Below are 18,803 nucleotides of genomic sequence, written 5' to 3'. Positions count from 1 at the left end.
AACAAGGTCTCCCTGGTACTGGGCAACATCCTCCAGCGAGGCGGACCTTCTGTCGAGACCCTCGGCCATGGCCGTCACTGACTGCGCGACGTCTTGGACACCTTCACTAATGGTGCCAACGACCTGTACCAGGCTCTTCACTGCGGTCGCCACCCTAGCAGTATTGGCCTCGGGGCCAAGCATTGTCGGCAACATCTCCTGCGCCTGTAGCCTCTGGGACTCTTCCAATCGGCCATGGATCTGCTGGAGTGTCGCTGGCATCTCCCACTGAATGTCCTGGCCGCTCCCTACCATTTCCTTCAGCTCCGGCAATGCCTCTTGCACAGGCTCAGCATCTGGCTGGGACCCAGCTGAGTTCTGGGATCCAGCAGACCTCCGACTGTTGTCTTGTTTGGGCGTTCTTGCCTTCACCTAATGAACATCTGCAGCTGTGTGGTGCTCACTAGGCTGTGTCCCAGTTGCTTGACCACTGACATTTCCCACCGAGGTGCGTGTATCTACGTTGGCGGAGGGTGGGGATGACAGCTGTGACGTCTCGATCGTGTCTTCGTCGGAGCTCCCCTCCGAAGTAGGACGCGGGAGAGGGGCCACCCGGAATGGGCCAGCAACATCAACTGGAGAAACTGCGGGAGAATGAACATGTCGTCAGTGGGAGGGATGGGACAATCAGTAAGGCAATAACTCACGTTTGACAGGACCCCCGGGTGGAGCCTGATGGTTCCTCACCTCTGCAACATCCGCCAATCTCCCCGTGGGTGAGCGCCCTGTCCTCGGCCATACAGTCACCTCCAGAGCACGCTCCTCGGAGGAGGTGAGGATTCTTAAATATGGCACCCCACCAGTAGTCTGGGCCCTCACCTGGTGATTCTGGGAGAGCTTTTCCTGAGGAGAAACAGGGCATTGTTAGCCACATACATAGTTCACAGTGGTGGTGGTGGTGGTGGTGAATGGCGGTGTGAAGGAAGGGTTGGGGTTGAAGGAAGAGTGGGGGGAGGGTGAAAGGAGGTTTGGGTCTTGAAGGGAGGGTTGGGGGTCGCATGGCGCGTTGAGAGGGATGGATGCTTGCGTGGGGACGGAAGGGTCTCGGCGGGGGCATGGGGTTTGGTGTCTACTTACTCATGCTGACCGGTGTAGGTCGTTGACCTTTTTCCGGCACTGGAGGCCAGTCTTCCTGGACACATTCCCAGAACTTACAGCCACCACCATCTCATCCCAGGCAGCACTGGCTGCCGTGTGGCTACCCTCCAGGACACTCGGGGGTACACGACAGCTCTCCTGGCCTCCGATGCGTCTAGGAGCCTCTCTAGGTCTGAATCTCTGAATCCTGGGGTCGGTCTCCTGGATGCCATTGTTGCGAGCTGGCTAGGGTTGTCTGAGCAAGTGCTGCTTAAGTGCTGCTCGACCTTGTTAGCAGGGGCTGGCAAGCGTGGGGCCGGCGAATCAGCTGGCGAGCCTTCATTTACAGCGAGAAGCCTGTGGGGCCTCGTTACGCAGACCAATTAATGTTGAATAGCGTCATGGGCCTTGCTAGGCCGAGCGCCGGGAAGCTCGCGGCAAGTACCCGCTCGCTACAACACTTAGAAATCTTTCTGGAGACTGTGCAAACTCCACACAGACAGTGACCCGGGGCCGGGATCGAACCTGGGTCCTCACGCCGTAGGTATTAGTGCTAAACACTGTGCCACTGATCCGCCCTTAAAGTTGTGAAATATAGCGATTACAGCATGAGGAGGATCTCCAGAGTGAGGTTTGGGTTGAAGTGAACAATGTGCCTGGTCTAATTCTGGGGGATGGAACAGGTCTGAGAAATACTGAGGAGGCATGCGACCTTCGATCCCCTCCGGTAAACATGAACATTTTGCCTTGAGTATGGCTCCCTGTGCTTGGACGGTCGAATTGGTGATCTCGAGAATTGAACGAACAGGGTCCAATGCCTCCTCGATTGATCTTTTAAGATCCGTAGTCAAGCTTTGTCAGTATTTTTCAAGTTCAACCACCAAGCGTTTTGCTGACCACTTTGGCTGTTAGTGGAATGGCTGGAGAAGAAGCTGTCGTAGCCATCTTACCTCTAGTTGAACCGTGGGAGGCTTCAGAGTCTGAGTCTGTCGTCAAAATTAGGACCGATTTTATTCCGGCTTTGCCTCTCGTGAGCATCACAAAGATGAGGGAACTCTATCCGGATAATTTCAGGGCTTTTCGGTAAGTCAAAGACCAGTGGCGGCAGGAAAAAATGTAGAAAGTTCAGGTTTCCGGCGGGAACCACCTTGTGCGCGTCTTCCCCTCATATCACGCCGCAGGAAGTCCCGAACTTCCTTTTATTGAATAAAAGGTTTACAGATAATATGATACAATTCTGAGAGTGAATCCATAATGTAGATACAAACTGTCTATTTTATTTGTACATTAAACCAAGGATAAAGTAGCAGGAGAAAGCGTAGATAATGCAAATACTGGAACATAGATCTAGATGTTATCGTGCAAGGTGTGGAAAGAAAAACAGTAATGCTTTATCCACAGATGGGCAGAAGTTATTCTCGAGTTATGCTCAGGTAGTAGGAAGAAATAGCACTGTAGTCCAATGCAAGAACTACTGCATTAAGAACATGGATGCAGAGAAGGAAGTTTAATGATCTGGCACAAGTTGAGTGAGTTCAATTTCAAATGGCATATCATACCAACTGAAACACTAGCCTTATCCATGGTTCAGTTAGCACTTAAGATAGCACTTTAACAGGAGACAGCAGGAAAGAACTGCAGGATGACAAACACCACTGAATCTTTTAACCCAGATGGAGAACACAGTGCTGACCATCAAGGGAGAGGTACCCCAGATGCCATGGCCACTGACAGAGATGTTGAGGGATGCTTAAATCTCATTCACTTTTACCATTTCTCCCTCATTTCACAATTTCCTCTGACTGAGCTGCAGCTGTCGGAAGTAACCACTTCTTATTTTCTCCTCTCCTTCAACACAACCAAACCCTTGTTCCTTTTTCATTTGAAATATCCCAAGAACTGGAACTTCCCCAGTCAGAGGAGGAAAAGGAAAAAGACAATGAAAATGAAGAGACACTATCACTTGATTTTAATTTTCAATCACCAGCTAAAAGACTGTCAGCTCAGAGGTTGACACTATTCATAGATTAGATATAATCACCGAAGCCTGACCTTACAGTTTGGCGGATCCTTGCCCCCACTCACGGTGTGCAGCCTCGCGACCCTCAAGGTTTCCCCCCTTCACTCTTTGCGAACCTCACTCCTGACTGTAAGCCCATCGCCACCAGGAGCAGGCGGTACAGTTCGCTAGACATGACGTTTATCAAGTCGGAGGTCCAGCGACTGTTGAGTGAAGGAATCATCGAGGCCAGCAACAGCCCCTGGAGAGTGCAAGTGGTGGTCGTCCGGACCGGGGAAAAGAATCGGATGGTTGTGGACTACTGCCAGACAATTAACCGGTTCACGCAACTGGATGCGTACCCCATCCCCCGCATAGCAGAGATGGTCAATCAGATCGCACAGTACTGTGTGTTCTCAACGGTCGATCTGAAGTGGGCCTACCACCAGCTCCCAATCCGCCCGGAAGAGCACCGTTACACTGCCTTTGAAGCAGATGGTCGACTCTTCCACTGCCTCAGAGTCCCCTTCGGAGTCACTAACGGGGTCTCGGTCTTTCAGAGAACGATGGACCGAATGGTGGACCAGTACGGTTTGCGGACTACATACCCGTTCTTGGACAATGTGACATCTGCGGCCATGATCAGCAGGACCATGATGCCAACCTTCAGAGGTTCCTCCAGGACTCCCAATCCCTCAACCCTACATACAACAAAGAAAAATGCATCTTCCGCACTACCCGACTGGCCATCCTCGGCTACGTCATAGAGAATGGAGTCCTAGGGCCCGATCCCGACTGTATGCGCTACCTCACAGAACTCCCCCCTCCCCACAGCCTCAAGGCACTAAAACGATGCCTGGGGCTGTTCTCATACTACGCCCAGTGGGTCCCCAACTATGCGGATAAAGCCCGCCCACTTATTCAAACCACCAATTTTCCCCTGACGGATGAGGCCCACTCGGCCTGCAGCCGCATCAAGGCCGACATCACCAAGGCCGCAATGCACGCGGTGGACGAGTCCATCCCCTTTCAGGTAGAGAGTGATGCGTCAGACGTCGCACTGGCCGCCACACTCAACCAGGCGGGCAGGCCAGTAACATTCTTCTCTAGGACCCTCCACGCTTCCGGAATCCGACACCCCTCGGTCAAGAAGGAAGCACAAGCCATAGTGGAACCCATGCGGCACTGGAGGCACTACCAAGCCGGTAGGAGGTTCACCCTCGTCACCGACCAGCGGTCGGTCGCCTTCATGCTTGACAACGCACAACGGGGCAAAGTAAAAAATGACAAAATCTTGAGGTGGAGGATCGAACTCTCCACCTACAATTACGATATCAAATATCGTCCTGGGAAGCTCAACGAGCCCCCAGATGCCCTGTCCCGCGGCACATGCGCCAGCACACAAGATAACCGACTTCGGGCTATCCACAATGACCTCTGTCACCCGGGGGTCTCCCGGCTTACGTACTTCATTAAGGCCCGCAATCTGCCCTTCTCCACCGAGGAGGTCAAGGCAATGACCAGGGACTGCCAAGTCTGCGTGGAGTGCAAACCGCACTTCTACCGGCCAGACAAGGCCCGCCTGGTAAAGGCCTCCCGGCCCCTTGAGCGCTAAGCATTGACTTCAAAGGGCCCCTCCCCTCCACCAACCGGAATATATACTTCCTCACCGTCATCGATGAGTACTCCCGCTTCCCCTTCGCTGTCCCCTCGGCGACTGTAATAAAGGCACTGCACAGCATCTTCACACTGTTCGGTTTCCCTGCCTACATCCACAGCGACTGGGGTACATCGTTCATGAGCGATGAGCTACGTCAGTACCTGCTCAGGAAAGGCATCGCCTCAAGCAGGACTACGAGCCATTAACCCAAAGGGAAACGGGCAGGTGGAGAGGGAGAACGCGACGGTATGGAAGGCCGTTCTTCTGGCCCTCAGGTCTAGAAATCTCCCGATCCCCCGCTGGCAGGAGGTCCTCCCCGACGCCCTCCACTCCATCAGATCACTCCTCTCCACAGCCACGAACGGGACCCCTCACGATCGTTTGTTTATCTTCCCCAGGAAGTCCATCTCCGTGGTCTCGCTTCCATCTTGGCTGACAACTCCAGGACCAGTCCTTCTCCGGAGGTACATGAGAAGCCATAAGACCGGCCCCCTGGTCGAGAGGGTCCAGCTGCTCCACGCCAACCCCCAGTACGCCTACATCGCGCACCAGGATGGACTGCAAGATATGGTCTCCCTAAGGGTCCTTGAGCCAGCTGGTTCCCCTACCAACGCTATGCATGCCCGCCGCCACCCTCAGCGCCCCGTACACTCCCCTGGGTATCCTGTATTGTCCCACGCCGACACTGCCGCCACCCATCACCCCCCTGCTTACCCCCACACCCCAACCGTCTCCGACACGCTGGACTGAGGCTCAAGCTTCAGACACAATGCCCCTGGAGTCACCACCTGCAACAACCGTGCCCGCCACACCGCCAGAACTGAGGAGGTTGAAGAGAACGATCCGGCCTCCAGATAGACTGAATATGTAATGACCCCACGTCACCCCCGCTGGACTTTATTTTTTAACAGGGGGTGAATGTGGTGAATGTATTCACCTAATGCATACATGATACTATGACCTATGAACTATTTTCAAAAAAATACAGCACAGAACAGGCCCTTCAGCCCACGATGTTGTGCCGAACCTTTGTCCTAGATTAATCATAGATTATCATAGAATTTACAGTGCAGAAGGAGGCCATTTGGCCCATCGAGTCTGCACCGGCTTTTGGAAAGAGCACCCTACCTAAGGCCAACACCTCCACCTTATCCCCATAACACAGTAACCCCACCCAACACTAAAGGCAATTTTGGACACTAAGGGCAATTTATCATGGCCAATCCACCTAACCTGCACATCTTTGGACTGTGGGAGGAAACCAGAGCACCCGGAGGAAACCCACGCACACACGGGGAGGATGTGCAGACTCCGCACAGTGACCCAAGCCGGAATCGAATCTGGGACCCTGGAGCTGTGAAGCAATTGTGCTATCCACAATGCTACCGTGCTGCCCCTATGACCTGGAAGTGGTAATACGAGCTGCTTCCAGGTACTGTACTGTAACCCTGGCGGGCTCCGCCTCTGGCTCCGTCCTCATCGGGGCCATATATAGACCGGCCGCCTGTGGGTGGCATTCATCTGTACAACCGACTCTGGCTAGGCAAGTTCATGACTAATAAAGTCTAATGTTCACTCGCTCTCTCTGCCTCTTGGTGAATTGAAGGTGTTTCAACTGTCAGCACAGAGGTTGACACTATTCATAGATTAGAGGTTAGGATAGAAGAAGAACCTACATTTTGTGAGCAAACAGGTATAAGTATATAGGAGCCACGATGGAGGTGATGAATACCATATATGATACCTTACCACAAGGCCTGATCATGCACTAGTTCATTGCACAAGGGTCAGATAGGGATTTCATCAGCTAGGCAACAGAAGAGAGCTGATGGGTATATATAACTAACTGCTTGATGCAGTGAACAGCTTGCAGAAAGCCTGCACATTATGCCCTGGTGCATGGAGGAGTCTAGTATCAACTTGTCACAGGGTTTGGCACAAAGCTTGCAGCCCATTGTTTCCAACATGGAACTTGTGGTCAGCTCCATCAGCACACCTGAGAAAACCTACTCACATCCTGCATCTGATAGTTAATGCATGGCTTACACTGCAGCACAAAGAGATTCCATGAAATATCTGAGTGCACAGTGGAAGGTCAGATCATCATCATGGCTTTGGATATTGCTGTTCAAAGGGGATTACAAAGCATCACAAGAGACCATCGATCTGTTCTCCAACAGGTCAATGGCACTGCTGAGGCACCACCCTGGAAGAGTGACAGTGGCTCCATGGATTCTATCAGAATGGCATTTCTGCCCTCACCCTTGCTACTCAGCTGTTCGGCAGCCAACCCAGAATGCTACAGCCTAGGTCAAACTCATCCAGTTTGCAGCTGGGATGTCTAAGCCCAGAACTGTTTGAAGGCAGTCTCCAAAACCATCTGCAGTGCCCTTAATTGAAAGGGAGCCACCTTCCACCTCTCATGCTGCAGTCACTGGGAAGCACATGCAGGAGCACGATGAGAGGCAAAGGCACACCAAAATCAAGCACAAAGGAAATTAAAATGGTGATCGGCGGAATTCTCCGTTCCTTAGGCGAAGTGTTGATGCAAGCGCAGGATTCGTGGCATTCCACGACAGCAAAACTGGCGCCGTACCTGGACCGATTCAGCTACAGTTAACAATCGATTCCAATGAGCTCGATTCGCCGGGTCTGAGATTTACACTCAGGAGGCTGACAGGCTGCTGCCACATATACACGTTTCACTCCCCACACACATCATCCCAGCCAACAAGATGGCAGCAAAGAGAGTGGCAGCCTATATAAGCAAAATATTAAAAGTATCTTGACTGTGGCAACCCAGTCATTTTCTCATATAATGAATTCACCACTGAATTCCATTATATTCAATACTGAGAACAGAGTGTTCCCTGTGTAATCAACTAATCAATTTTAGTTAGGTCTTCGCCAAGCTATGAAACGTGGCAAAGCGTGAGAAACAGATAGAGTATTTTTCCTAAGACTGCGCATGCAAACACTAAGCTAGTTTTGATAGGCATCAATCAACCTAAAGTAATGTCCAATGTTTGATTAATAAGTTATCCCCTAAATAACAGACATTATTTCGAACAGACCGCGAGGTCCCAGCTAAAAATTAGAAGCCAATCAACACAAATGAGGGGTTAAATCAGAGATAAGGGGCAGGATTATCCCCTACCCAGCGGGGCGGGCGTTCCCGGTGCCGAGGAGTGACGTGAATTACTCTGCCGTTGGGCCGCCCGGAATGTGCCGAATCCTCCACACCTTCAGGGCCTAGGCCGGCGCCGGCGGGGTTGGCGCCGTGCCAACCGGCGCCGCGCCAACTGGCGCCGAAGGCCTACGCCGGCCAGCGCAAGTTGGCGCATGCGCGGGAGCGCCAGTGTGTGCTGGCGTCACCACAGCACATGCGCAGAGGGGTTCGTCTCCGCACCAGCCATGGCAAAGGTCCACAGCAGCCAGTGCAGAGGGAAAGAGTGCCCCCACAGCACAGGCCCGCCTGCGGATCGGTGGACCCGATCGTGGGCCAGGCCACCGTGGGGGTACCCCCCGGGGCCAGCTCCCCCCGCGCCCCCGAGGACACCGGAGGCCGCCCGCAGAGCCATGTCCCGCCGGTAAGTACCAGGTCTAATTTACACCGGTGGGACCGGCCTAAAACGGGCAGCCGCTCGGCCCATTGGGGGCCAGAGAATCGCCAGGGGGGCTGCTGCCAGCGGCCGCCGACTGGCGCGGCGCAATGCCCGCCTCCGCAATAACCCCGGCGCTGGAGAATTCAGCAGCTGGCGGGGGCGGGATTCACGCCGCCCCCAGGCGATTCTCCGGCCCGGCGGGGGATCGGAGAATCCCACCCAAGAATTCCCTTAAAAATAGGGCCTCCTGGTCGAGGATCTTTGTTTCTGAATTCTTAAATTATCTATCTGTTTGTTTGTGTTTAGTGATTTCTTTTGTGCTTATGCTTCTGCCATGTGCTTGACTTTTGTACATTGTGAAGTCTCATTTTTGAACCGCCACCAATCGGACTACCGATTCTTATTAAAAGAGAAAAATAAGGGTCCCCACAATTTGGCGAGCCAGCCAGGAGTTCGAGAAGGAAGAAATCAAACACCAAACACCAAGGCATCAGGCAAGGGACCAGCAGAGCCGAGGTAAGAGGCCCTTCTTACAGTCTGCGGCCGTTTAGAGTCGGTTGACCTACTATGCACCTCTTACGAAAATGTCCGGGTTGGCATCAGCCCAAGATCCAGTAACAGATGTCTGATGGACAATGGTATATATATGTATACAGCGGTAGAGATATATATATATATATTGTGATCCACGACTAAAGAATAGTCCACGACTTGAGGCCCGGGGTTAGGAAAAATTGAGGGAAAAAGCATCGGAGTTGGAATGGCAGCTGAAAATCTGCCTACAACTTACAAGAATGGCCGAATCCCACCGGTTATGTCTGCAGAAGTAATGTTCCAGTTTGCAAAAGGGTGACATAGAACAGCAATTTGACTTGACTGAAACCGGTACGGAGATTGAACAGAAATTTCTAAAATACAATACTTCCAAAGGACCCTTGGTGATATAAGAAGAGTTTGGGGCAAAACTACCAGTATGAAAGGTAAAGAACAGACTAAATGGTTCCTGGTAATAATGAGCCAGCACAGAAACAGAAACAAGACTATAGCGAGTACCAATTACGATCGCAAAACAGAAAAACAGAAGGAGCAATTACGGGCAGTCTGTGAGGAGCTAAAGAGAGAGAAACCCAAAATTGAAAAGCTAGGAAGTTTAGAAAAAGATGTTGAGAGACTCAAACGTGTAGTTTCTGAGCTGAATCAAGCTTTACCGATTCTAACTCGGATAACGAGAAGCTCAAATTAGTAAATATCGAGTTAGCATTGGAAAATACAAAGCTTAAAGCGGAAGTGTCAGATGTTCAATTGGGTGTAAAAGATCTTCTGACCCAGTATAATGAACTTGAAGAGGAGTTACCAGATTAAATCCCTGGCCTGGGGGGAACGTATTTTCAACGTACCCTTGACACCTGTACAACTGAGGCCAGTCCTAGGAACAGTAGACCCAACACCAGAATTCCTACCTCCGCCGGTCGGCGAGGTTATAAAGGCTGTTCCCGACGTGAGACATACTGTCCCAATGAAAAAGACACCGGCCTTGACCACAAGCTCTTCCACGGCTATTTCATTTTATCCCGAAGTAAAAGTAATTAAATGGGAACATTGGAAAAAGAAACCACCAGAGGTAGCCTCAGAACCTCATTTTTTTAACTGATTCGGAATCCTCGGAATCCTAAAGCGACTTTAGTGTAGAGATTAGTCCGGAGGAGGAAACATTCCGAAACAGGAAAACAAAATCCTGAGGGAGGACCCACAGCATATGGTTAGCCCCTTTAAAGTCATCTGTGGTGGGTAAGTTGTGAGAAGGTAGTCTGATAGACAGGATCTACTGGTATTTAGAGAGGCAAAGACTGATTAGGGACTGTCAGCATGGCTTTGTGGGTGGAAAATCATGTCTCACGAATTTGATTGAGTTTTTTGAAGGGGTAACCAAGAAGGTAGATGAAGGCAGTGCAGTCGACGTTGTCTACATGGACTTTAGCAAGGCCTTTGACAAGGTACCGCATGGTAGGTTGTTGCATAAGGTTAAATCTCACAGGATCCAGGGTGAGGTAGCCAATTGGATACAAAATTGGCTTGACGACAGAAGACAAAGGGTGGTTGAGAGGGTTGTTTTTCAAACTGGAGGCCCGTGACCAGCAGTGTGCCTCAGGGATCCATTGTTATTTGTTATTTATATTAATGATTTAGATGAGGAATTAGGAGGCATGGTTAGTAAGTTTGCAGATGACACCAAGAATGGTGGCATGGTGGACAGTGAAGAAGGTTATCTAGGATTCCAATGGGATCTTGATCAATTGGGCCAGTGGGCTGATGAATGGCGGATGGAGTTTAATTTAGATTAATGTGAGGTGATGCATTTTGGTGGATCGAATTGGGGCAGGACCTACTCAGTTAATGATAGGGAGTTGGGGAGAGTTATAGAACAAAGAGATCTAGTACAGGTTCATAGCTCTTTGAAGGTGGAGTCACAGGGGGACGGTGGTGATGAAGGCATTCGGCATGCTTGGTTTCATTGGAGTTGGAGTTGTACAAGACATTAGTAAGGCCACACTTGGAATACTGTGTACAGTTCTGGTCACCCTATTATAGAACATACAGTGCAGAAGGAAGCCATTCGGCCCATCGAGTCTGCACCGACCCACTTAAGCCCTCACTTCCACCCTATCCCCGTAACCCAATAACCCCTCCTAACCTTTTTGGTCACTAAGGGCACTTTATCATGGCCAGTCCACCTAACCTGCACGTCTTTGGACTGTGGGAGGAAACCGGAGCACCCGGAGGAAACCCACGCAGACACGGGGAGAACATGCAGACACCATGGGACCCTGGCGCTGTGAAGCCACAATGCTATCCACTTGTGCTACTGTGCTGCCCACAAAGGATATTATTAATTATACAAAGGATATTATTAAACTAGAAAGAGTGCAGGAAAGATTTACTAGGATGCTACTGGGACTTGATGGTTTGAGTTATAAGGAGAGGCTGGATAGACTGGCTTAGGGGTGATCTTATAGAGGTCTATAAAATAATGAGGGGCATAGATAAGGTAGATAGTCAACATCTTTTCTCAAAGGTAGGGGAGTCTAAAACTAGAAGGCACAGGTTTAAGTCAAGAGGGGAGAGATACAAAAGGGTCCAGAGGGGCAAATCTTTCACACAGAGTGTGGTGAGTGTCTGGAACGTCTGAGATGGGCAGTAGTACAGGCGGGTACAATGTTGTATTTTAAAAAGCAGTTAGACAGTTATATGGGAAAGCTGGGTACAGAGGGTTATGGGCCAAATGCTGGCAATTGGGACTAGTTTAGTGATAAAAAAATGCATAAATATCAGCTGCATGTTCATCTAGTGGAACCCCTTTCGGTTGATGTAGTGCGGCCTGTTATCTGCTCGCAGAGGGAGATGCATCCCGTCAATCACCCCCTGGACCCATGGCATGTCGCTGATGGCAGCAAACCCCATTGCCCGGGCATCCTGGTGGGCTCGGTCCACATTTACATGGATGTATTAAATTTTCCCGCCGACCCCGGTGGTGCGATCCAAATTGAAATCTTTAGTCAGTTTTGTGACTGATTTAGGATTTCTGACCTGGATGATTAATCTTAATGGTCAGCTTCTGACTCAGACACCAAAAGAGGGAAAGTTATCTTCTTATACAAAACAGAACAGAAGGAGATTACTCTTGAAGCTGTGAAATTAGTTAAACAGCTTTCAGTTACATTCTGGTGGGAGATTCTCCAGGTAAGCTGCTGAAACAAACTTGTTACTTTTTAAGTGTGGGTCCTTGTCTCTTAGGACATCCTAATGAGCTTTTAGAAACTTAAACTTACTCAAAGTAACACATCCACAGTTATACTTTTAGTGGGGTTTTTTAAATATAAAAAAGTGTTATAGGACGGGATTCCCCATTTCTGAGACTGAGGGCTGGTTTCTCCGATTGCTGATGCCGAAATTGCATTCGGCGGTTGGCCGGAGAATCGGTTTTTATGCCGAAATCGGGTGTGGAGCTGTTTTTTGGGTGCACCAATCCTCAAAAACGGCATAATCGATGAGCACGCTGCACGCCATTGGGACGGCCTCAAGACGTCACCTGGGGCCTTCCCCCGATGCTCCGCCTCAGGATTAGCCGACTTCCCGATGGCGTTGGTCAAATGTGCTCACAGTTTTCGGGGACCTTGCGTGGTGGCTGCGGACTGTGTCCAACACCGCCACAGTTGGGGGGGGGTGGGGGGGGGAGGGGGGGAGCAATTCTGCTGGCCGGGGGGGCTTCGGCGGGGGCTGGGGGGACTGGTGGGTGGTGGTCCGGGGTAGGCGAGCGGGGTTATAGGGGGGCACTATCTGGCAGTCCAGGTCCACGCACAGCTGGTGCCATGTTGTACTGCGCAATCGCTGCAGGTCGCCACCGTTCGCATGCGCGGCCACAAAGTCGGCAATTCTCCATCCGTATCTACAGGTAAAGAGCTTTACGTGGCGCGGCTGCTAGCCCCCCCACCGGTCAGAGCTACGATGCGAGGACAGCTCCGACTTTTTGGTCGTAAGACTAGATACATGCTCCGGACATAGCCGCAAAATCAGAGAATCCAGACCTAAGTGTTGACGCCAACGCAGGATCACGTCATTGGTGAGGGCCCACGGACATCGCGATCGGAAATCTCGCTGGCACAAATCCTCATTTTTTGGCCTCTCGCGATATTTTGGATCCATAACGGGATATGCGCCCACAGCTAATGGGCACATGTCCAGTCCTAACAGGAAGAAGTTGGGCTTCATTGTAAGTACCCTTCCTCTTCCTTTTCGTCCTGTTGAACTTCCTACACCTTCTCTTCCTGCACTTCTGACTTGATAGGTGATGACAAGGACATCCTTATAATGGCAGAGTTGTGCAGCATGTAGAACATGAGTACAAATCATCATACCTGTGCAGCTGAGTGCTCCAAAGTAGCACAGTCAACAGACATGTTGCTTCAGGATGCCAATGGTATGCATCATAACTTTCCATGTGGTCTCATTATAGGCCTGCTGTACAAAGGTGGCCAGAATTTTGTTGGTGCATCAGGAGTCTTGGAGACAGCCACCTTGGTTGATTTTGGGAAACCAGCCACATTTCTGGGTCATACAGGAACTAATCAATTGGCTTGGGGACTCCTGTTCCTTTAAAGAACAGGAGCACTTCCACAATAGCTGCTGGTCAATCAGAGGACCGGTTGATCAGCAGTCTCAGTAGTGCCACTGGGGTAGGGCCCGTATGCTGACCCCTGGTGCTGACCCCTGATAGAACTCTGCCTAGCAGAGTGAATGCCATGGGAGCAGGCTGCCCTCTCAATGAGAAAAATGGGGTCTGGGGCGCTGGAGCTAGTTAGGCAGGTGGAGGGGCTGGGGGGGGGAGGGTGGGTGCTGGTGAGGCAGGATCAATAATCAGTCAAAGAAACAGGAGGTGGTCGGGGACTCTTAGAGCTTTGGGGGCAAAAAGAATAGCCATTTCAGATTATTGTTGAATCTGCTTCCACCATTCTTTCAAGCAGTGCATTCCCTATCTAAACAAACAGGAGGAGGGAAGAGGTGGGTTCGAGTGAAGGGAAGTTTAGAAATCCAAAGAGCAAAATAGAGGAAATAGAAGAGCCTAACAATGTGGAACAAGAGGGGCAGAAAATTTAATGATAATAGCACATCAGCAAGTAAGTTCCACACAGGGAATAGCAGTAAATCGATTAAATTAAAGACTCTTTATCTGCATCCGCAATAAGATAAATAGTCACACAAATAGAGATAAATGGTTGAGATCAAATCACCATTACAGCGTCATGGTTACAAAGTGACCAAGGCTGGGAAATACATTTTTCAGGGTGCACAGAATTTCATAAAGACAGGTAGAATGGAAAATGAGGACGGAAAGCCCTGGAAGTTAAGAATTTATTTATTTTTTCAATTTTTCCTATTAGGGGGCAATTTAGCGTGGCCAATCCACCTACCCTGCACATCCTTTCGGGGTGAGACCACGTAGGACCATAACCCCCACGTCCTACTATCAAAACCAGAGTGAAACACTTCGCTAAACCAGCCCTTTCTAAGCCTCACCTGATCCTTCACCCTCAAGTGAGTCTCCTGCAGCATCACCACATCCACTTTCAAACTTTTCAAGTGCACAAACACCCTCAACCTCTTCACTGGGCCTCCCAACCCCCTCACGTTCCACGTAACTATCCTAACAGGGGGTCTGTCTCCCCCCCCCCCCCCCCCCCCCCCCGCCCTCACTTATTCACCATCATCATAAATACGGGCCCTATCAACTGAGCCTGACCCGTCCCTATCCATTATTGGCATCAAACCCCATCACCCCCTCCCAGAACCCCCCAACCTCCCTCTCGAAGAAACTCCACCCAGTATCGATCCCCTCCCCTTAGCCTTTTCTCACCTCTTAGGCCCATTGAAGCCTGGTCACCAAGCTCCAATGTCCAGGCCCCTCCCTCCACAACACCTCCGTTCACTAGCCGACTTACATTAGCGAGTGTGGGGAGCCCCTGCTCAGACCTTTCCTCCCCTCCCGCCCAGTCCCAGGAAAAACAATCAAACATATACGTTTCATACAAAAACGTCGCTACAAAGAACACAAGAAAAAACCTGAACCTCTATATCAGCATGAAGCAAGAACATTATTCAAAGTTACAAATAACAGCAACAAAAAACTTTAACCTCTATAACAGCATGAAGCAAAGCTACATATATGCATTTTCCCACTCTTTACTTCCGCCTCAAGCCTTCTGCCTTCATAAATGCCTCCGCCGGCTCAAAATAAAAGTTTCTGGAGTTGTTGGTCACCCTCAGCTTTGCTGGATACACCACTCCAAACCATCTTCCACTGTCGTACAATGTCGCCAGTTCCGCCGTCAAGTCCTGATAAATACAAACTCCTTCATGTGATATCTGTGAAAACAGATAATCACAGCCCTTGGTGGCTCGTTCAACTTCGGCTTAGGCCTCACACCCCTCAAATTCTGTTGTCTTGAGCGGTTCTCCATATCCTCCAGCTTTGCTTGCAGCCCCCTATTGCCTCGACCACCCTCTGAAGCTCATCCCCCATTGAGGTGAGCTGATTGCCACTGCCTTCGTCTTCTCACTGCTCCCTCACCTCGGTTGACGCCTTAGCAACAGCAACCTTCACCGGGGGCAATTGCCTCCTCCTCCAACTCCTTCAGTGCCACCGCCATCTCCTTCCTCATCACCTCCATAATCTTCGCAAACTGCTTTTCGAGCTTGAAGGACACCACCTCAGCTATCTTCTCTACTGTAAGCAGCCTGGCCACCGCCATCTTGTCAGCCCCCAGGCTGGCCCTCACACTCGACGGCGAACTCTCACTCTCTCCCTTTCTCGCTGCTGTTTTTCTTTGGCTTTTGGACATCTTTCACCTTCTTTACAGCTTCTTAATGATTCATAGATTGCCCCCAGGACCGGGCACTAAAAATTCCCAAAAAGAAAGAAACACATATACACCTCAAGCAGGAACCACCCAACGTGCAATGACCCCTCTACATGCCACCTTCGGCTGCCTCGTGTTCTGGGCTCAATCCCGCCACCTCGGCTGCCACGTGCTCTGGACCCAGCCCTGCCTCTCCGACTGCCTTGTGCTCCAGACCCAGCACCTCTGTTTTAGCTACCTCGTGCTCTAAGCCCAGCCCCACCGCTCCGGCTGCTTCAAGCACTGACCTCAGCCCTGCTGCCTCGCATTACGAACTCGGGCCCGCCGCCTCGACTGCCTCGTGTTTCGGACTTGGCCCCCTCTGCTCCAGCCACCCCACACTCGAGTGTACATTTTCAATGTACACAGGCAACTCTTGAGTTTCCCCAAAAGAGATTCCTTTGTGACTGTCTGTTTGAGCCTTGAGACACTTCTCAATCTTTATACCTTCGGGGTGTATAGAGGGCTACATCTTGATGGTTAGCTTCGAAATAATAAGACAGTGGTGAGTCCAGCAGTTAGTCACCTAGTGCATGTTACTTCAAAATGTTTTGGACTTGTGTATGTTGGACCATTAAGTTTCTTTAATCAGACTCACACCAGCATTAAATTGTCAATGTCAGGTCAGATAAGCATGCTAAGATCCCAGGGGTGGGTACTCCTATCCGGGGACTAAGTCCCCACGCCGGCGGGAAAACCGGCTCGAACCACTCCAACGTCAACAGCCCCTGAAAGTGTGGAATTCTCCGCACTTCCGGGGGCTAGGTGGACGCCGGAGGGGTTGGCGGCGCATCAGCCACGCCGAAGGGACTGCGCGAGGTAGTGCATGCGCCGAAGGACCGGCATGAACTCGGCATGTGCGGAATCGCCGGCGTGGTTCCGTGCATGCGCTGGCTGGCTGGCGTATTCTGGCACATGCGCAGGGGGTTGTCTTCTCTTCACCAGCCATGGCGGAGTCCTACAGGGGCCGGCGCGGAAGGAAGGAATGCCCCCACGGCACAGGCAGGTCTGCAGATCGGTGGTACCCTATCGTGGGCAGGCCACCGTGGGGAGCCCTCCCAGGGTCGGATCACCCCGCGCCACAACGAGGATCCCCCCAGCCAACTTACCTGCCAGGTCACGCCATGTGGGACCATGTCTAACCCACGCCGAAGGGACTGGTCAAAAACGAACGGCCGCTCGGCCCATCAGGACCTGGAGAATTGCCAGGGGGCCGCTGCCAACGGCCCCCGACTGGCGTGGTGTGAACCCCGCCCGAAAGCCGGCGCCAGAGAATACGGCAGCTGACTTCGGGCCGGCGAGGCGGGATTCGCCGCCCTCCGCCAGGTCGGAGAATCCCGCTGCAGATGTTCAATAACAGAACAACATATTCTGCCCCATCATCCATGATTATTCAGATAATGTAAACCACTCAACAGTGCACATTTACCACTTTCTCAATTGATAATGATATGAGCAATGGGAAAGTATATCATATTTAAATTATTACTCTTGCTAACAATTATATTACCTTTCCTTTATTTTCCTTCTCATTGTCTTCTACCTCCTTCTCCAATGCAGTTTTATCAGGATCATGAAGTAATTTTCCAGGCTTACTGTTAGAAGGGCTGGGAATGAACTCCTCATGAATCATATACTCTGGCAAATACCATTTAGAAACTCTGTTAATAAAGCAACATTCAACTTGTTAACATGGCTGCTTTTAAAGTGGATGCATTATATTTTATCCATGGCTATACATTTTGCCAAATATCTGGGGCGGGATTCTCCGCGAACCGGCGGGGCGGTCCACTCCGGCGCCGAGGAGTGGCGTGAACCACTCCAGCATCGGGCCGCCCAGAAGGTGCGGAATCCTCCACACCTTCAGGGGCTAGGCCGGTGCCGGAGTGGTTTGCGCCGGGTGGGCCACTGCGGAAGGGCTTGGCGCCACGCCAACTGGCGCCGAAGGGCCTCCGCCGGCCAGTGCGAGTTGGCGCATGCGCGGAAGCGCCAGTGTGTGCTGCCGTCATCCCAGCGCATGCGCAGGGGAGGTTCATCTCTGCGCCAGCCATCGCGGACTGTTACAGCGGCTGGCGCGGAGGAATAGAGTGCCCCCATGGCACAGGCCCGCCCGTGGATCGGTGGACCCAATCGCGGGCCAGGTCACCATGGGGGTACCCCCTGGGCCAGATCCCCCCACGCCACCCCCCGAGGACACAGGAGGCTGCCCTCAGAGTCAGGTTCTGCCGGTAAGTACCTGTTGTAATTTACGCCGGCGGGACCGACCAAAAGCGGGCGGCCACTCGGCCCATCGTGTGCCGGAGAGTCGCCGGGGGGCAGGGGCGCTGCCAACGGCCGCTGACCGGCGCGGCGCGATTCCCGCCCCCGCCAAATCCCCGGCGCCAGAGAATTCGGCAGCCGGCAGGGGCGGGATTCACACCGCCCCCTGGCGATTCTCCGGCCCGGCGGGGGGGTCAGAGAATCCCGCCCCTGTTCTGTTTATCAATGTCACTTTAGCAATTACACCAAATACTGTAGTTTAAATTTACACTGATTTTTACAACTACAATAAGTTCTAAGTGTGTACTGAGTAATAACAACTTTATTCATAAGGAATATCTTTAAAAGGAGGAGGACAAGTTGATAAAAATGTTTGCGAATCCTAGGCCGGGATTCCCCCTTCTGGGGACTAAGTCCCCACGCCAGCGGGAAAACTGGCACCAACCACTCCGGCGTCAACAGCCCCCGAAAGTAAGGAATTCTCCGAGCTTTCGGGGGCTAGGTGGACACCGGAGGAGTTGGCGCCGCTCCAGCCGGCCCCAGGTCAATATGACAGTGCCCTACAGGGGCCCGTTGCGGAGGAAAGAAGTCCCCCCACGGAACAAGTCCGCTCGCAGATCGGTGGGCCCCGATCACGGGCCAGGCCACCGTGGGGGCCCCACCCGGGGTCGGATCCCCCCACACCATCCCGAGGACCACCCCCGCAAACTCAC

At 51.7% G+C, this 18,803-nt stretch overlaps 1 protein-coding gene across 7 annotated transcripts in view; it reads right to left on the bottom strand.

Annotated features, from left to right (window-relative positions):
* The window catches only part of LOC140425469 (uncharacterized protein C7orf57-like), a 279,645-nt gene that overhangs the window by 71,035 nt on the left and 189,807 nt on the right, over positions 1–18,803 (bottom strand). For all 7 annotated transcript variants that reach the window (XM_072509769.1, XM_072509775.1, XM_072509770.1 and 4 more), the window contains one exon: positions 17,342–17,492. In XM_072509769.1, coding sequence (XP_072365870.1) covers positions 17,342–17,492 — 151 coding nt within the window. The remainder of the gene's footprint in view (positions 1–17,341; positions 17,493–18,803) is intronic.

The sequence above is a fragment of the Scyliorhinus torazame genome, chromosome 6 (assembly GCF_047496885.1).
Source record: "Scyliorhinus torazame isolate Kashiwa2021f chromosome 6, sScyTor2.1, whole genome shotgun sequence".
Taxonomy (NCBI): Eukaryota; Metazoa; Chordata; class Chondrichthyes; order Carcharhiniformes; family Scyliorhinidae; genus Scyliorhinus; species Scyliorhinus torazame.
Note: the sequence above shows the minus strand (reverse complement) of the source record. Positions and strands in the feature narration are given on the sequence as shown.